General features: G+C 40.2%; 5 protein-coding genes across 5 annotated transcripts; 2 read left to right on the top strand and 3 right to left on the bottom strand.

Annotated features, from left to right (window-relative positions):
- Positions 1-4,898: 4,898 nt before the first annotated feature.
- LOC136697651 (histone H2B 1/2) lies at positions 4,899-5,300 on the bottom strand. The gene has a single exon (XM_066672864.1). It carries the CDS (start codon positions 5,289-5,291, stop codon positions 4,917-4,919), a length of 375 nt encoding a protein of 124 aa, XP_066528961.1. The 5' UTR covers positions 5,292-5,300; the 3' UTR covers positions 4,899-4,916.
- Positions 5,301-6,074: 774 nt separating this feature from the next.
- On the bottom strand, positions 6,075-6,416 carry LOC136697668 (histone H4). The gene has a single exon (XM_066672880.1). It carries the CDS (start codon positions 6,404-6,406, stop codon positions 6,095-6,097), a length of 312 nt encoding a protein of 103 aa, XP_066528977.1. The 5' UTR covers positions 6,407-6,416; the 3' UTR covers positions 6,075-6,094.
- Positions 6,417-6,859: 443 nt separating this feature from the next.
- On the top strand, positions 6,860-7,285 carry LOC136697645 (histone H2A-like). Its single transcript, XM_066672857.1, has one exon. It carries the CDS (start codon positions 6,878-6,880, stop codon positions 7,262-7,264), a length of 387 nt encoding a protein of 128 aa, XP_066528954.1. The 5' UTR covers positions 6,860-6,877; the 3' UTR covers positions 7,265-7,285.
- A 1,566-nt stretch (positions 7,286-8,851) lies between these two features.
- On the top strand, positions 8,852-9,289 carry LOC136697641 (histone H3). The gene has a single exon (XM_066672853.1). It carries the CDS (start codon positions 8,875-8,877, stop codon positions 9,283-9,285), a length of 411 nt encoding a protein of 136 aa, XP_066528950.1. The 5' UTR covers positions 8,852-8,874; the 3' UTR covers positions 9,286-9,289.
- A 940-nt stretch (positions 9,290-10,229) lies between these two features.
- Positions 10,230-10,634, bottom strand: LOC136697650 (histone H2B 1/2). The gene has a single exon (XM_066672863.1). It carries the CDS (start codon positions 10,624-10,626, stop codon positions 10,252-10,254), a length of 375 nt encoding a protein of 124 aa, XP_066528960.1. The 5' UTR covers positions 10,627-10,634; the 3' UTR covers positions 10,230-10,251.
- Positions 10,635-14,101: the final 3,467 nt, after the last annotated feature.

Raw genomic sequence — 14,101 nt, 5'->3', positions numbered from 1 at the left:
ACACATTTCATTAAATGATTCTGCTGTTCTGGAAAAAAGCCACGTGAGAAAATATCCTCTTCAGCAGAGATTTCAGAGGAAGAGGAAGGAGGAGAGCAGAGGAACCAGGACGACCAGGAGACTCATCTTAACCCCTTCAGCGCCGTTACACAGATTCCCTGAACAACAGCTCACATCTCCACTGATTCCAGCGTTTTCCATTTTAAGGGAAGGGGTGGCACAGAAACTTTGGCTCGAGCAGCCTTTTGAAGTCAACTGAACCCCTGCAACTTTAACTGTGGAAGAGAGAGAAACAGAGAGAAGTCAAGAGAGATACAAAGAGAAAGTGTGAGAGAGAAAGTATAAGCACATTTTCTTTGGATGATTTGTAATGTCACACAGATACTTTCACAGATTACAAGAAAAACTCTATGATAAAGAGCCCTATTCAAGTCAATATTTTGCTCTGCATACTTTACTAGCCCCCTTTTACCCTGTTCCTCAGTGGTCAGACCCCCACAGGACCATCACAGAGCAGGTATGATGTGGCTGCACTGACACTGACGTGGATGTGGTGTGTTACATTGGGAAGAGTGGATCAGACACAGCAGTGCCATTATAGAACATGCTGAATAAGGGCTATAGATTTCATGCACAAATATGGCGAGTGGAACTGATAAAATGGATAAGAACTCATGAACAAGGATGTTTTTTTTTTTTTGTGTGTGTGTGTGTGTGTGTGTGTGTTCTACCTGTTAAACTGATGCACTGATCCTCGTTTCCCACACAGTTCACAGTCCTTGAGCATGAGTCGTTATCAGTGCAGTAATAACACTGTCTTCCATTGGGTAGAAAGGGCGAAGCTTCAAAATAAAACAAAAAAAAAAGCAGAGTTTTAGCAGGATTTTTTTTTTTTTTTTTTTTTTTTTTTTTGCAGTTTGTATGTCACTGCACTTTTACCTTTTTTGTTTGTTTTGCTCAGGTTACATTTTATTAAATGGTAAATAATATTTATGATATGCTGTGTGAGTGTGTGATGATGCTCAGTGATGGACTGGCCAGAGTTGCTTGGTGCTTTTATTATGAAGCTGTTACAGAAAATGAATGAATCAATGAACAAATGAAATGCATAAAAACAATTCAGTGTTTTTAGCTGAGCATGTAGCCCCTCCCTCGCCACACTTCTGCTTTGACAGCTCTGTCCGACAGCTACGCCTCTCATTCACGGCCGACACAGCTGGACCTAGTGGGTTAGAATCAGTGAAGTGTGAATGTAACAGAAAGTCAAAGTAAGACTAAAGATTAGTTTATGTTTCACTGTACTGATGTCCAGGAGTGCCTCCCTACTGTTTTTAAACAGTGTGTAAGTGTAGCTTTGGTGTCATTCATTCATTATATGTAACCGCTTATTCAGTTCAGGGTCACGGTGGGTCCAGAGTCTACCTGGAGTTATTGTTTGCAAGGCGGGAATGCATCCTGGAGGGGGCTCCAGTCCTTCACAGGGCAACACACACGCTCACACATTCACTCACACAATTCCTCAGCACACGAGAAAGAAACCTTGGAAGGAACCAAGACTCATACAGGGAACCCATCCTCCAGGGGTCAACACCCGGGCGACACAACAGCGAACAGAACAGAAGTTAAAAAACACCACACTCCTCACAGACAGTCACCCGGAGGAAACCCACACAGACACAGGGAGAACACACCACACAGACAGTTACCTGGAGGAAACCCACACAGACACAGGGAGAACACACCACACTCCTCACAGACAGTCACCCAGAGCAGGAATCGAACCCACAACCTCCAAATCCCTAGAGCTGTGTGACTGCGACACTATCTGCTGTACCACCGTGCCGCCCGTGTAAATGGATTAAATACTTTAATTTTTAGTATAATAATTTATTGTATGATTCTCAAACCCTGCTCATATTTTTTTTTTCTCGAATTTCTTTCAGAATCTGAATTTGTTTCAGATTCTTTCTTGTGGATCTTCAAAGTTCTTGTAGGTGTCACACATTAAATATAATTATTCCGATTCTGATTTTAGTCAGTGCTCCCCACTAAGAGTTTTCTGGTCTTTACCTGTAACATTTTCATTGCAGAGGTCAGTGCCACAGCACTGGGAGCTGGTGGTTATTTTCACAATTCCCAGGTTTAAGCTCTCGTTGATACACAACGCTGCAGATGCACAGTCCTTAATAGTGAACTCCTGATGTTGACCATCTACAGACCACGGGTTATTGGGTAAATTTCATAGCACACATGACATATAGATCCTCTCATAAGAAAGTTGAACAATGTTGGACAAGAACAAGTATTGTTGAGAACTGCTGAGCATATGGTAAACGTGTCTGAATGAGAGCTGCCTCTTACCTCCACTGGTGATGTAAGTTACACTGCCACACTCATTTGTACAGTTGGTCTGTGAGCCAGAGCATGTGCCAGAAGGCCCTGATAAACACTGATAACATTTCAGTGACAGCGCTGGGGAAAATGATATATGGAATAATAGGAATATTTATGGAAAAGTCAAACAAGCAACACTCAGTTACAACTTCAAACAACTAAAAGACTAAGAAAATAAAAATGACTTAAACAATTAGTTGAAACAAATAATGCAATGATATTAATATTAATACTTTAAAAATGTATTATTTTACATCATTTCAAAACTGTCCTCAGGTAAAATTGCTGTAATTTGGGTAAATTATAGCAGCAGTAACAGTAAAGACCTGATGTACTACTTCTATTCACATTTCATAACAATATCATGATTTAACTTAAAGTTTATTGCATAAACGTAGGTCTAAACTCAAACAGCACAGCAATAAAGTAAACAAACAAACAAATATAAACTTTAACTAAATATAGACAGTGGAAGTGTTACTGAGAACTTCCAATAACTGACAAAGTTGAAAATATGAATTATTCTTTGGTCGAGTTAATAATAGCAGAGTTAACTTTATTTTTATCATTGTTTTTACATTTTTTTACAACGTATTTCTCCACAGTGTTCAGATCATGTTCCATACCTGTTGGATAAAGCCCACAAATGAACAGCAGTGTGATCTTCAGCATGTTGGTGGATTGAAGACGGTTCACACACAGAGGAAGCACTGAACTGGCATCAGTATAAATGTGACCTAAAAAGGTGTGGTTTCTGGGAATATGTTCAAACCACCCTTCTTTTTAACTTTTAATGAAGGAGACTGTCCCTTGGCCAAAAGCAGGATTCATATTACACACTACACAGAACGCCCAGACGCCATTAGACACCTCTCTTTATGAGGGACTCCAGCTTCTTTAATGTGGTCCCTTTGTATATATTATTAATCACTATATTATTGTGATTACACTGCAGTTCTATTATTGTGCATTACTGCTTATTGATTGTAAGATGAAAACAGAAATCTATTTGTTTCTTTATCCAAATTTCACAAGGTAATATAGTTATGTAAAATATAAATAAAATATATAGAGTAAAAAGTGTGAAGGTCTGTCGTGGTCTTAAGAGAGGGTATTCCTCGAGAGAGCACGAGGACACAGAGGAGTGTAGAAATCGATTAATAATTAAGACGACAGATCTCTGGGAATGCAGTGTTTTAATCACAGACTGGTCACCATCATCTGCTCAAAATCACTACCAGCTCAGCTTTTTTTTTGTTTACTCCCGTGAAAGACAAAGCCATTTTTTTTCTAAGGCTTGTCATTCAAACAATCAGAGAACAACAAGCAAGCTCCAACCCTCCAACCCTCCGAGCTGAGACACTTGGTTTTCCTGAATGACAATCTGCCTTCCAAAAAATAGTTGAAGAAAATGTTAAATCAGTTAAATGTTTGTTGACAGTTGTGGTTGGTTTAATCACTATCGTTGAATGCTGCTGTTTTGCACTTTGCAGACTATTTGTTTATTTTATTTCCCAGAAATGGGTAATTATTTAATTTAATAAGCTATTTTGTAATACCTACCAGGGCGGCATGGTGGCGCAGCAGCTAGTGTTGCAGTCACACAGCTACAGGGACCTGGAGGTTGTGGGTTCGATTCCTGCTCCAGGTGACTGTCTGTGAGGAGTTGGTGTGTTCTCCCCGTGTCTGCGTGGGTTTCCTCTGGGTGCTCCGGTTTCCTCCCACAGTCCAAAAACACACGTTGGTAGGTGGATTCGCGACTCCAAAGTGTCCGTAGGTGTGAATGTGTGATGCTCTGTGAAGGACTGGCGCCCCTCCAGGGTGTATTCCTGCCTTGCGCCCAATGATTCCAGGTAGGCTCTGGACCCACCGCGACCCTGAATTGGATAAGGGTTACAGATAATGAATGAATGAATGTAATACCTACCTTTTTGGTTCCATTGGCTGTATTTCCGAGTTTACAAGTGATTTTTTATTAAAGTTACTTATACAATTGAATGTGTGAGTGCAATCAGTGAGTTATTACAAGACAGCCATAAAAACAATTGGCCATTGCAACACTATTATTTTTAATATTGAACAATGTTTTGTACATATAGTAATGTAAAATGTAGGTAATATTGTTCTGTACCAGTGGAAATAAGTGGTAAAACAAAGAGCCATTTAGGAGCCGGCTCTTCATAAAGAGTCGGTTCCTAAATGGCTCTTTGTTTTACCACTTATTTCCACTGGTAGAGTCACTTTTCCACGTAGAGTCAAAAGAGCCGGCTCCCCAAAAAGAGCCGAAATACCCATCACTACAACACGCTGAGTGTTTTCTAACTGAACTAAGACTTTTGTAGTCAGCAATAACAGTCAATTAGTTTTCAGAAGTTACAATGTAACCATAATTTCAGTTAAATCATATTTAAATATTTAAACATATCGAAATTATGTTATTTGCGGAAATGCATTGATCTTTTATAAGAAAACGTGGGTGGCTCTTAAAAGAGCCGTTGGGTTCAGATGGGTCTATTCACTTTTTACTTGGAGCTGGTGTACTTGGTGACGGCCTTGGTGCCCTCAGACACGGCGTGCTTGGCCAGCTCTCCGGGAAGAAGCAGGCGCACGGCGGTCTGGATCTCCCTGGAGGTGATGGTGGAGCGCTTGTTGTAATGAGCCAAACGGGAAGCCTCACCAGCGATGCGCTCGAAGATGTCGTTGACGAAAGAGTTCATGATCCCCATGGCCTTGGAGGAGATTCCGGTGTCGGGGTGAACCTGCTTCAGCACCTTGTACACGTAGATAGCATAGCTCTCCTTCCTGGTGCGCTTACGCTTCTTTCCTCCCTTTCCCGCCGTCTTGGTCACGGCTTTCTTGGAGCCCTTCTTTGGGGCGGACTTGGCTGGCTCTGGCATTGTAATATTGCTCAGGTTATGACAAAGAATGAGAAAGTTTGCCCTGATCGTGGTTTATATAGACACACATATGCTAAAGAGGCTAGGCTCCGCCCACCTAGTTATCCATTGCTCAGTTTTTGGTGTCTTGAGCTCCCTCTCTTTTTTCACTTCAAGCTCCGCCCGCTCGAGTGCCGTCTGACGGTGAGTTTACGGTTCTGGGCATTTTTTTTTTTATTACCCACGCATTTCCGACATAAGTCAAAAAATATCATATATGGATCATAATACAGTACACACCTGTAGTAGGTTTAGTAAAACAAAGCTTTGCATTTTGAAAACGTTTTCAGAGCTCTTCACTTGGGTATTCCCTGAGCTCCTCCACCAAAAACCCTTTGTTCAGTTTCCCGCTCAAATTAACCAAACATCAGGAAATGAGGAGAAAAAAAAATAACATTTTTTTGTCTCTAGTGACGTGATTATGAAGAGTATTAGGACTGAATTAAAAAGACAAAAGACTTAATATACTTTTTAAAAATTCTATTTTCTAGAACACTATGAAATTGTGCTCGTTTATGTATGTAATTAAATGTTTAGATGTATATAATTTATGTAAGCTGGAATTTTGGAAGTTCTGTACATGGATTTGTATTAAAAGTTTAAAGAAAAAATACAAGAAATGCTTTGGGCTGACCAATAAAAGGCTTCATGAACACAAGTCTGAGTTTGGACACGTTCTAATGCAAAGCAATTGAAAATGCAATCTTGTTGAGACTGTGGGTGGCTCTTAAAAGAGCCGTTGGGTTTAAGCCTTCGTTGAACATTTAACCTCCGAAACCGTACAGAGTGCGTCCCTGGCGTTTCAGAGCGTACACCACATCCATAGCAGTAACGGTCTTTCTCTTTGCGTGCTCGGTGTAAGTGACAGCGTCCCTGATCACGTTCTCCAGGAATACCTTAAGTACACCACGAGTTTCTTCATAGATCAGACCAGAAATACGCTTGACCCCACCACGACGCGCCAGACGACGGATAGCTGGTTTAGTAATGCCCTGGATGTTATCACGGAGCACTTTTCTGTGGCGCTTAGCGCCTCCTTTTCCAAGTCCTTTGCCTCCCTTGCCTCTTCCTGACATTTTTCCTACTTCTGCTTCAAACAACAAAAGAAGAATGAATTCATGCCTGTCACAAGCACCTATTAAGTTACTCTATAGGACCTGGTTGAAACCAAGAGCCAGAAAGGCGGAGCTTAGTACGACAGACACTGAGCGGGAGAGTGACACACACAAAGAGTAAAAGGCAATTAATAAAGAATAAGGTTTATTCTTAACGAAATCACACCGGCAAAAGCAAGATACAATCGAATAATGTACTCACTGATTATTATTACTACTAGTATTTTATTATTTTTAGTAGTAGTTGTTGTAACAGTTATAGTGAAAGTATCTAGGCCGTAGGTGGGCCAGTTTGATGACCGTTGTCTGATTGGTTGTTAAAGTGTTGTTGTTTGTAGCCAATAGGAACGCAGATGGTTTTTCTATATGTGGAGACTTGCAGCGTGAAAGTTTTATTTCAGTTTGCTTCTTGTGTCTGACGGTAAATTGAAAATGAGCGGAAGAGGCAAAACCGGCGGTAAAGCCAGAGCAAAGGCTAAGACTCGCTCTTCTCGTGCCGGGCTGCAGTTCCCAGTTGGTCGTGTGCACAGGCTCTTGCGTAAAGGGAACTATGCTGAGCGCGTTGGTGCCGGTGCCCCCGTTTATTTGGCGGCTGTGCTGGAGTATCTGACCGCTGAGATTCTGGAGCTGGCTGGCAACGCTGCCCGCGACAACAAGAAAACCCGTATTATTCCTCGCCACCTGCAGCTGGCTGTTCGTAACGATGAAGAGCTCAACAAGCTTCTTGGAGGAGTGACTATCGCTCAGGGTGGAGTACTGCCCAATATCCAGGCTGTGCTCTTGCCCAAGAAGACAGAGAAACCTGCAAAGACCAAGTAAACAGGGCTTGTCTGCTGGAAATACCCAAAGGCTCTTTTAAGAGCCACCCACCTTTGCAAGAAAAGTGCACTTTTTGAGATTAATTACAACTAGTGTATATTATTCAACTTTAAAAATAGAATGAGATGAGTTCATCTGGTTTTATTGTAGGGTTTTGTAGTGATGGGGATTTCGCCGCTTTTTTGTCTCGGCTCTTTCGTTTCCTAAATGGCTCTTTGTTTTACCAATTATTTCCACTGGTACAGAACAATATTACCTACATTTTACATGACTATATGGACAAAACATTATTGTTCAATATTAAAAACAATAAATAGTGTTGCAATGGCCAATTGTTTTTATGGCTGTCTTGTAATAACTCACTGATTGCACTCACACATTCAATTGTATAAATAACTGGATTTTTATTTAAACACCTTAATAAAAAATCACTTGTAAACTCTGAAATACAGCCAATGGAACCCGAAAGGTAGGTATTATAAAATAGCTTATTAAATTATATAATCATCCATTTCTGGGTAATAAAATAAACAAATACTCTGCAAAGTGCAAAACAGCAGCATTCAACGGTAGTGATTAAAACAACCACAACTGTCAACAAACATTTAACATTTTCTTCAACTATTTTTTGGAAGGCAGATTGTCATTCAGGAAAACCAAGTGTCTCAGCTCGGAGGGTTGGAGGGTTGGAGCTTGCTTGTTGTTCTCTGATTGGTAAATGACAAGCCTTATCAAAAAATGGCTCGGTCTTAGACGGGAACCGGATCTCATCGTTCACTTACAAGAGCCGGCTCTTTGAACCGGTTCGTTCGCGACCGACACATCACTAGTGTTTTGTGTGTTCGTAACTGATGGTGTAGCCCATGTCAGTGTATTTACTAACATAAAAAAACATATGCTGTTATGGCCTCTTTAAACAAAGTAAAAAGCAAAATTATGTACTGTCCCTTTAAATACAGCCATTAAAATGTTAAAAATGTCAGTTCTTATTCATAAACTAACAGACCAGCTCCTACAGTAGCAGTGCTGATAATAGACTCCAAATTATGCTGATGCCCACTTGTAGAGGATTGTTTTAAATGAATGAATAGATTAAGAAGACAGTTCATTTTCATATAAACGGACAGATCCTGTTTTAATTTACATTGGATTCTGAGCTGTATTTGAACTGGACCGCTTTACTATCCTCCCTGAGCCAAGTCTTTGTTCTAGCATCATCTGCTCATTGTTCAGTGCTTACACTTGAGATTAAATGCTTATATTTATATGTATACATAGTTACACATGTATACAGAAAAAATACAGATGTATACAGTAAATATAGAAACTTAAAATATAGAAAAATAGATCTTAAGTATCCTTTCAAATGACTACTTTACACAGGAACCCACCACTGTGTGAAAACTACAAGAAACTTGTAATTTGAGAAATTGGCGGGAATAAAGCCGCCCAATAGCGTTGAGGCGACGAGGGGACCACCGTCCAATAGTAGGCTGCCACACTCCAGACGTCCAATGAGAACAAGCAGCTCCAAGTATAAAAAGGGCCGTGGACGCCAAGCGTTCACATTGTGTTTCTGTTCTAAAAAAAAGAAGCAATTTCTTCTTGCAATGGCGAGAACTAAGCAGACCGCTCGTAAATCCACTGGTGGCAAAGCCCCGAGGAAGCAGCTGGCCACAAAGGCTGCTCGTAAGAGCGCCCCAGCCACCGGCGGCGTGAAGAAGCCTCACCGTTATAGGCCCGGCACCGTGGCTCTCCGGGAGATCCGCCGCTACCAGAAGTCAACGGAGCTGCTCATCCGCAAACTGCCCTTCCAGCGTCTGGTGCGTGAGATTGCTCAGGACTTCAAAACCGACCTCCGTTTCCAGAGCTCCGCTGTCATGGCTCTCCAGGAGGCCAGCGAGGCTTACTTGGTTGGTCTGTTCGAGGACACTAACCTGTGCGCCATCCACGCCAAGAGAGTCACCATCATGCCCAAAGACATCCAACTGGCCCGCCGTATCCGCGGAGAGCGCGCATAAAGCACCCCGCTTTCTTAAAAACAAAGGCTCTTTTAAGAGCCGCCAACTTTTTTCGATCAAAACGAGCAAGTTTGTCAGTTTTTCTCGCTGAGAGACGGCCATTAACTTGCGCCGTTGAACTGTATCTAATAATAGTATAGAGGAAATGTGGAGAGCATGTCTATAGAGAGGTATAGAATCAATTAAAATGCAGGAGGAAGCTTTGTTCAGGTTTAATCAGAGGCTGAGAGTCATTGTCTGCTCTACTCAAATAGCTCACTATTAAACCTCGAGTGTCTTCTAAACCGATAAATTACACCTTGTTTGTAACTTCACGTTCTCCATTTCATAAGTTTTATACTGAAAGAAACCACATGTCCAATAAAATACAGGAATATTGTTCAGTTGTACAAATGTAATTATGCATCAAGTAAAAACTAGTTCTCAGAATTGAGATGAAGTTTCGGCCACAAGAGGGCACCCTAAGCTTTCTTTTGACGCTTCACTCAAGGCAAAGGAGCACGGTTTGAGACAATTTTTAGGGATAGAGATTTAGGGATATTGCATAAAGACATTTACACACCTTAAAGTCTATTATTACTTATAAAGACTTAATATTGCCGAATATGGTTTGTATAAACAAGCCTTGCAATGTAAAATTTCATTTTTTTTACTAAAGACACTTTGAGAGATTTAGACTCGAATAAGTGTCAGATAAAATAGATTAAATACTCAATTTCTGGTAAAGTTTTATATATAAATATAAATCCACATCTGAGCCACAAACTGGGTCCCAGATTACATGTCTGCAGTGTACAAAGTGTTCAAGAAAAACTGACGGACTATGCTTTTTTTTATATTTTCTGCCATTCTGGGGTAAAGAAAAAAAATGGTTAATTTGGTTTACTTTCATGGAAAATGACTTTTATAAGAAAACGTGGGTGGCTCTTAAAAGAGCCGTTGGGTTCAGATGGGTCTATCCACTGTTTACTTGGAGCTGGTGTACTTGGTGACGGCCTTGGTGCCCTCAGACACGGCGTGCTTGGCCAGCTCTCCGGGAAGAAGCAGGCGCACGGCGGTCTGGATCTCCCTGGAGGTGATGGTGGAGCGCTTGTTGTAATGAGCCAAACGGGAAGCCTCACCAGCGATGCGCTCGAAGATGTCGTTGACGAAAGAGTTCATGATCCCCATGGCCTTGGAAGAGATTCCGGTGTCGGGGTGAACCTGCTTCAGCACCTTATACACGTAGATAGCATAGCTCTCCTTCCTGGTGCGCTTACGTTTCTTTCCTCCCTTTCCGGCCGTCTTGGTCACGGCTTTCTTGGAGCCCTTCTTCGGTGCGGACTTGGCTGGCTCAGGCATTGTGACACTTGTCAAACACAGCTGAGGAATGAGGAGGAGGGTCCTGAGCGCCGTTTATGTAGACTCTAATATGCTGATGACGCATAGACCCGCCCACTCAAATGCTGTCGACCTCCTATTGCTCAGCGTTAGAAAGCGGAACTCCTCTCTCCAGCTCCTTTCATACGTCTCATTAAGTTCCGCCCACTCGATTGCCGTCTATTCACCCATTGGTCAGAATTCGAGGGTGAGTTTATATTTTGAAATATATAATATTCCACATCACACACCTTTTCACAATTTGGCTTAGTACTGTAATTATGTTTGGTATAAGAAAATAACAACATGAATTCCACAATCACATATTTGGGGTGCTACTTGTTTCAGTTTTCCAAATCATACACACACACACACACACACACACACACACACACACACATATATATATATATATATATATATATATATATATATATATATATGTATATATATTGTTAGCTGTATTATTTACCTGGAGATTGGGTTTGGCGGTTTGTCAGGAGAATGCTACTTGTCTGAGTGTACTTACATTGTGCCAAGTGTAAAGGTTGGTGGAAGGGGTATTATGATGTGAGGTTAGTCGACCCCCTAGTCCCAGTGAAAGGAGCTTTTAATGCTTCAGAATACAGAGAGATTTTGAATAATTTAATGCTACCTACTTTGTGGAAACACTTTGGAGATGGCCCCTTCCTATTCCAACATGATTGTGCACCAGTGCACAAAGCAAGGTCCATAAAGACAGGGATGAGTAAGTTTGATCTGGAAGCACTTGACTGGCCCTGACCTGCACCCAGTAGAACACCTTTGGAATGAATTAGAGCGGAGACTGAGAGCCAGGCCTTGTCCAACATCAGTGTCCAATCTCACAAATGCGCTTATGGAAGATGGTCAAAAATTCCCATAAACACACTCTTTAACATGGGGGAAAGTCTGTTATAGCTGCAAGGGGTGGGCCACAATTATATTTAGAAAGCTACCCAACTCTGGAATGAACATCTAGATAATGATCAAGACCCAGATTTAGATACAATCTTCAAGTCTAATTTGTTTAGTTTAGCTTTTGGTAGTTAATGATTCCCTTTAGATAATGGCTGCAGATCCAGGGGTTAATGGACGTAGAGAAATGTTGTAAACTGAGAAACTTTAGCTGATGCTAAAGTTTCAGAGTGACACCTTGTTTGTGTGTCATCTCTCCTTTTATTTAAGCTGTTATCATCAGATCTGTCGGAGTCATTAGCTACTCTCTGGAAATGTTCACATTCTCTGTATATTACAAATAGCAAACAGAACTAAAACGTGTTGTTACTGGAATGTTGTGAAGCCGCCTTGTGACAACATCAGTTACAAAAAGCGTTATATAAATAAATCTGATTTGATGATTTGATTTGAACTTTTCTTTCCACCATAAATAAAGCAGTAATTACGGTGTGGTCCCGTAGTTATTATACATTCCAACATGCTTTAAGCAGAATATTATGTCCCTGGTGAAATGTCAGAAACAGAGTTATTTAAATGTAAGTGAATGCATCGGTATAATGTCTGCGTTTGAAACAATCAGAATGCTGTCTACTAATGCAGTATTCTTAGGGAGTTGTGTCTGAATGTTTAAACCCTCTCTGTTATCTTCAGTTGTAATTATTTTGGTGAACATAAATGTGCACCAGCTTCCTTTCCTTGTAACATGTTGAAATAGTTCTGCTTTTAAAGAAACCCTGTCTCACACTCACTCGTGATATAGTCACATATAGAGGAGACTGCAATTCGTGACATAGTCACATATATTCGACATTTTATGCGACAATATCACGATCATAAGTGAATGGGTAATTACCATAGAAACACTATGCGACAGTAACACGACAACACTTCCTCATTACAGTCATCACTCGTAACATAGAAAAAGACATAATGAGAATTACAGATCATAGGTTGTTATTCCAACAAAGGCATAAAGTATTTTATTATAGTATTTCTCCTAACGATGTTTATTATTGGTGTCCTACTTTAACTCTAACGAGAACATTTCTTTCATTTAACTTATTTTGAATAGTTTTTAAAAGGTTAACACTGAAAAGGACATTTCTCTAGCCGTTATTTGCTTCCACATTTTAGCAAACAATGAATTAGTAGCGTTATATTTTCCGTAAATAAAAATAAGACGGTGGTATTAACAGATGGTAATGACGCCTTAATGAGGAGGAGTTGTTGTGTTACTGTCGCATAACATGGCGCACGGATATGACGGTTTTTATGCGACAATGTCATGAACTGCAGTCCCCTGTACATGTGACAATATCATGAGTAAGTGTGAGACTGGGTTGTTTAAAGCCTGTCTCTAATGCAACACAGTTACAAACATTTTCATATTTAAAATACTGCCTTAGGCACTGATATGTGGGACAGCAATGTATCAAGGTTGCTGCTGTCTGCTTCAGTGTTTTAAATGTTATCTTAATGACTTTTGGAGATATTTTACATTTTACAAAACATGCACAGAAATCTTCAGGGCAGTGGTACAGAGCTCCTGGGTTAACAGTGTGCTCATTACTGATATTGGTCATTAGTTAAATATAGTCTTTAGCAGGTTTAGTCCAAGATGCGTTTAGGCAAAATGTATAATGTCTGTGGTTTCATACAAGATGAACAACACAAACACTGAGTCTAAGAACCAACCAGAAACCCCTAAGCCATGGAATTCGTGAGTTTCACACTACTTTTACTTGACAGCCCCACTGCCAGTCTCAGCAGTTTCTAAATATTTGACTTGGGAAAGATTGAGGTTTAACATATAGCTCTGTGTGTGTATGTGTTAAAAAAGATTCGTTGCAAAGCACTGCGTCTGCTGCTCTGCTATCGACAGCACTGACTACAACGTCACTTCTGCTCAGACAGAACAAGGCTCAGTCCCAAATGGACACATGCTACCTTTATATGCTCATAAGAAGTAATCAAATTTGGCTTCAAATTTCACTCAGTCTCGTTTAGAATGCATTAAATGACCAATAAGGGATTGTTCAGAACACGACTGCGTCACAAATTACTTTGCGGTTTGGGTCCAAGAATATTTTTAAGCCCTGTGTTAGTGCACTACGTAGGAATCAGGAACTCTATAGAATAAAAGTCACTCAGCGTAACCGACAAATATGGAGCATGTGGTAGAATAAAAATCACTCATAGTAAGACAAAACATAAATTATGTAATGTTGTCAAATATGAATGAACGACTGAATGAATCAACAACAACAACAACAACAACAACAACAACAATAATAATAATAATAATGATAATAATAATAATAATGATAATAATAATAATAATGAATATTATTATTAACAATAATAAAAATGTAATTGATTATTATTATTATTATTATTATTATTATTATTATTATTATTATCATTATTATTATGTAATAAATCCAGATTCAATGGTGTAAGAGAAAATGCAGTCGACCCA

This window comes from Hoplias malabaricus, chromosome 5 (genome assembly GCF_029633855.1).
Source record: "Hoplias malabaricus isolate fHopMal1 chromosome 5, fHopMal1.hap1, whole genome shotgun sequence".
In the NCBI taxonomy this organism is placed as follows: domain Eukaryota; kingdom Metazoa; phylum Chordata; class Actinopteri; order Characiformes; family Erythrinidae; genus Hoplias; species Hoplias malabaricus.
This window is presented reverse-complemented; position numbering and strand designations above follow the sequence as displayed.

What these genes read in the sequence shown, in the direction of transcription:
- LOC136697645 (XM_066672857.1), top strand. Translation starts at nt 6,878, where the DNA reads ATGAGCGGAAGAGGCAAAACCGGCGGTAAAGCCAGAGCAAAGGCTAAG.
- LOC136697641 (XM_066672853.1), top strand. Translation starts at nt 8,875, where the DNA reads ATGGCGAGAACTAAGCAGACCGCTCGTAAATCCACTGGTGGCAAAGCC.
- LOC136697668 (XM_066672880.1), bottom strand. Translation starts at nt 6,406, where the DNA reads ATGTCAGGAAGAGGCAAGGGAGGCAAAGGACTTGGAAAAGGAGGCGCT.
- LOC136697650 (XM_066672863.1), bottom strand. Translation starts at nt 10,626, where the DNA reads ATGCCTGAGCCAGCCAAGTCCGCACCGAAGAAGGGCTCCAAGAAAGCC.
- LOC136697651 (XM_066672864.1), bottom strand. Translation starts at nt 5,291, where the DNA reads ATGCCAGAGCCAGCCAAGTCCGCCCCAAAGAAGGGCTCCAAGAAAGCC.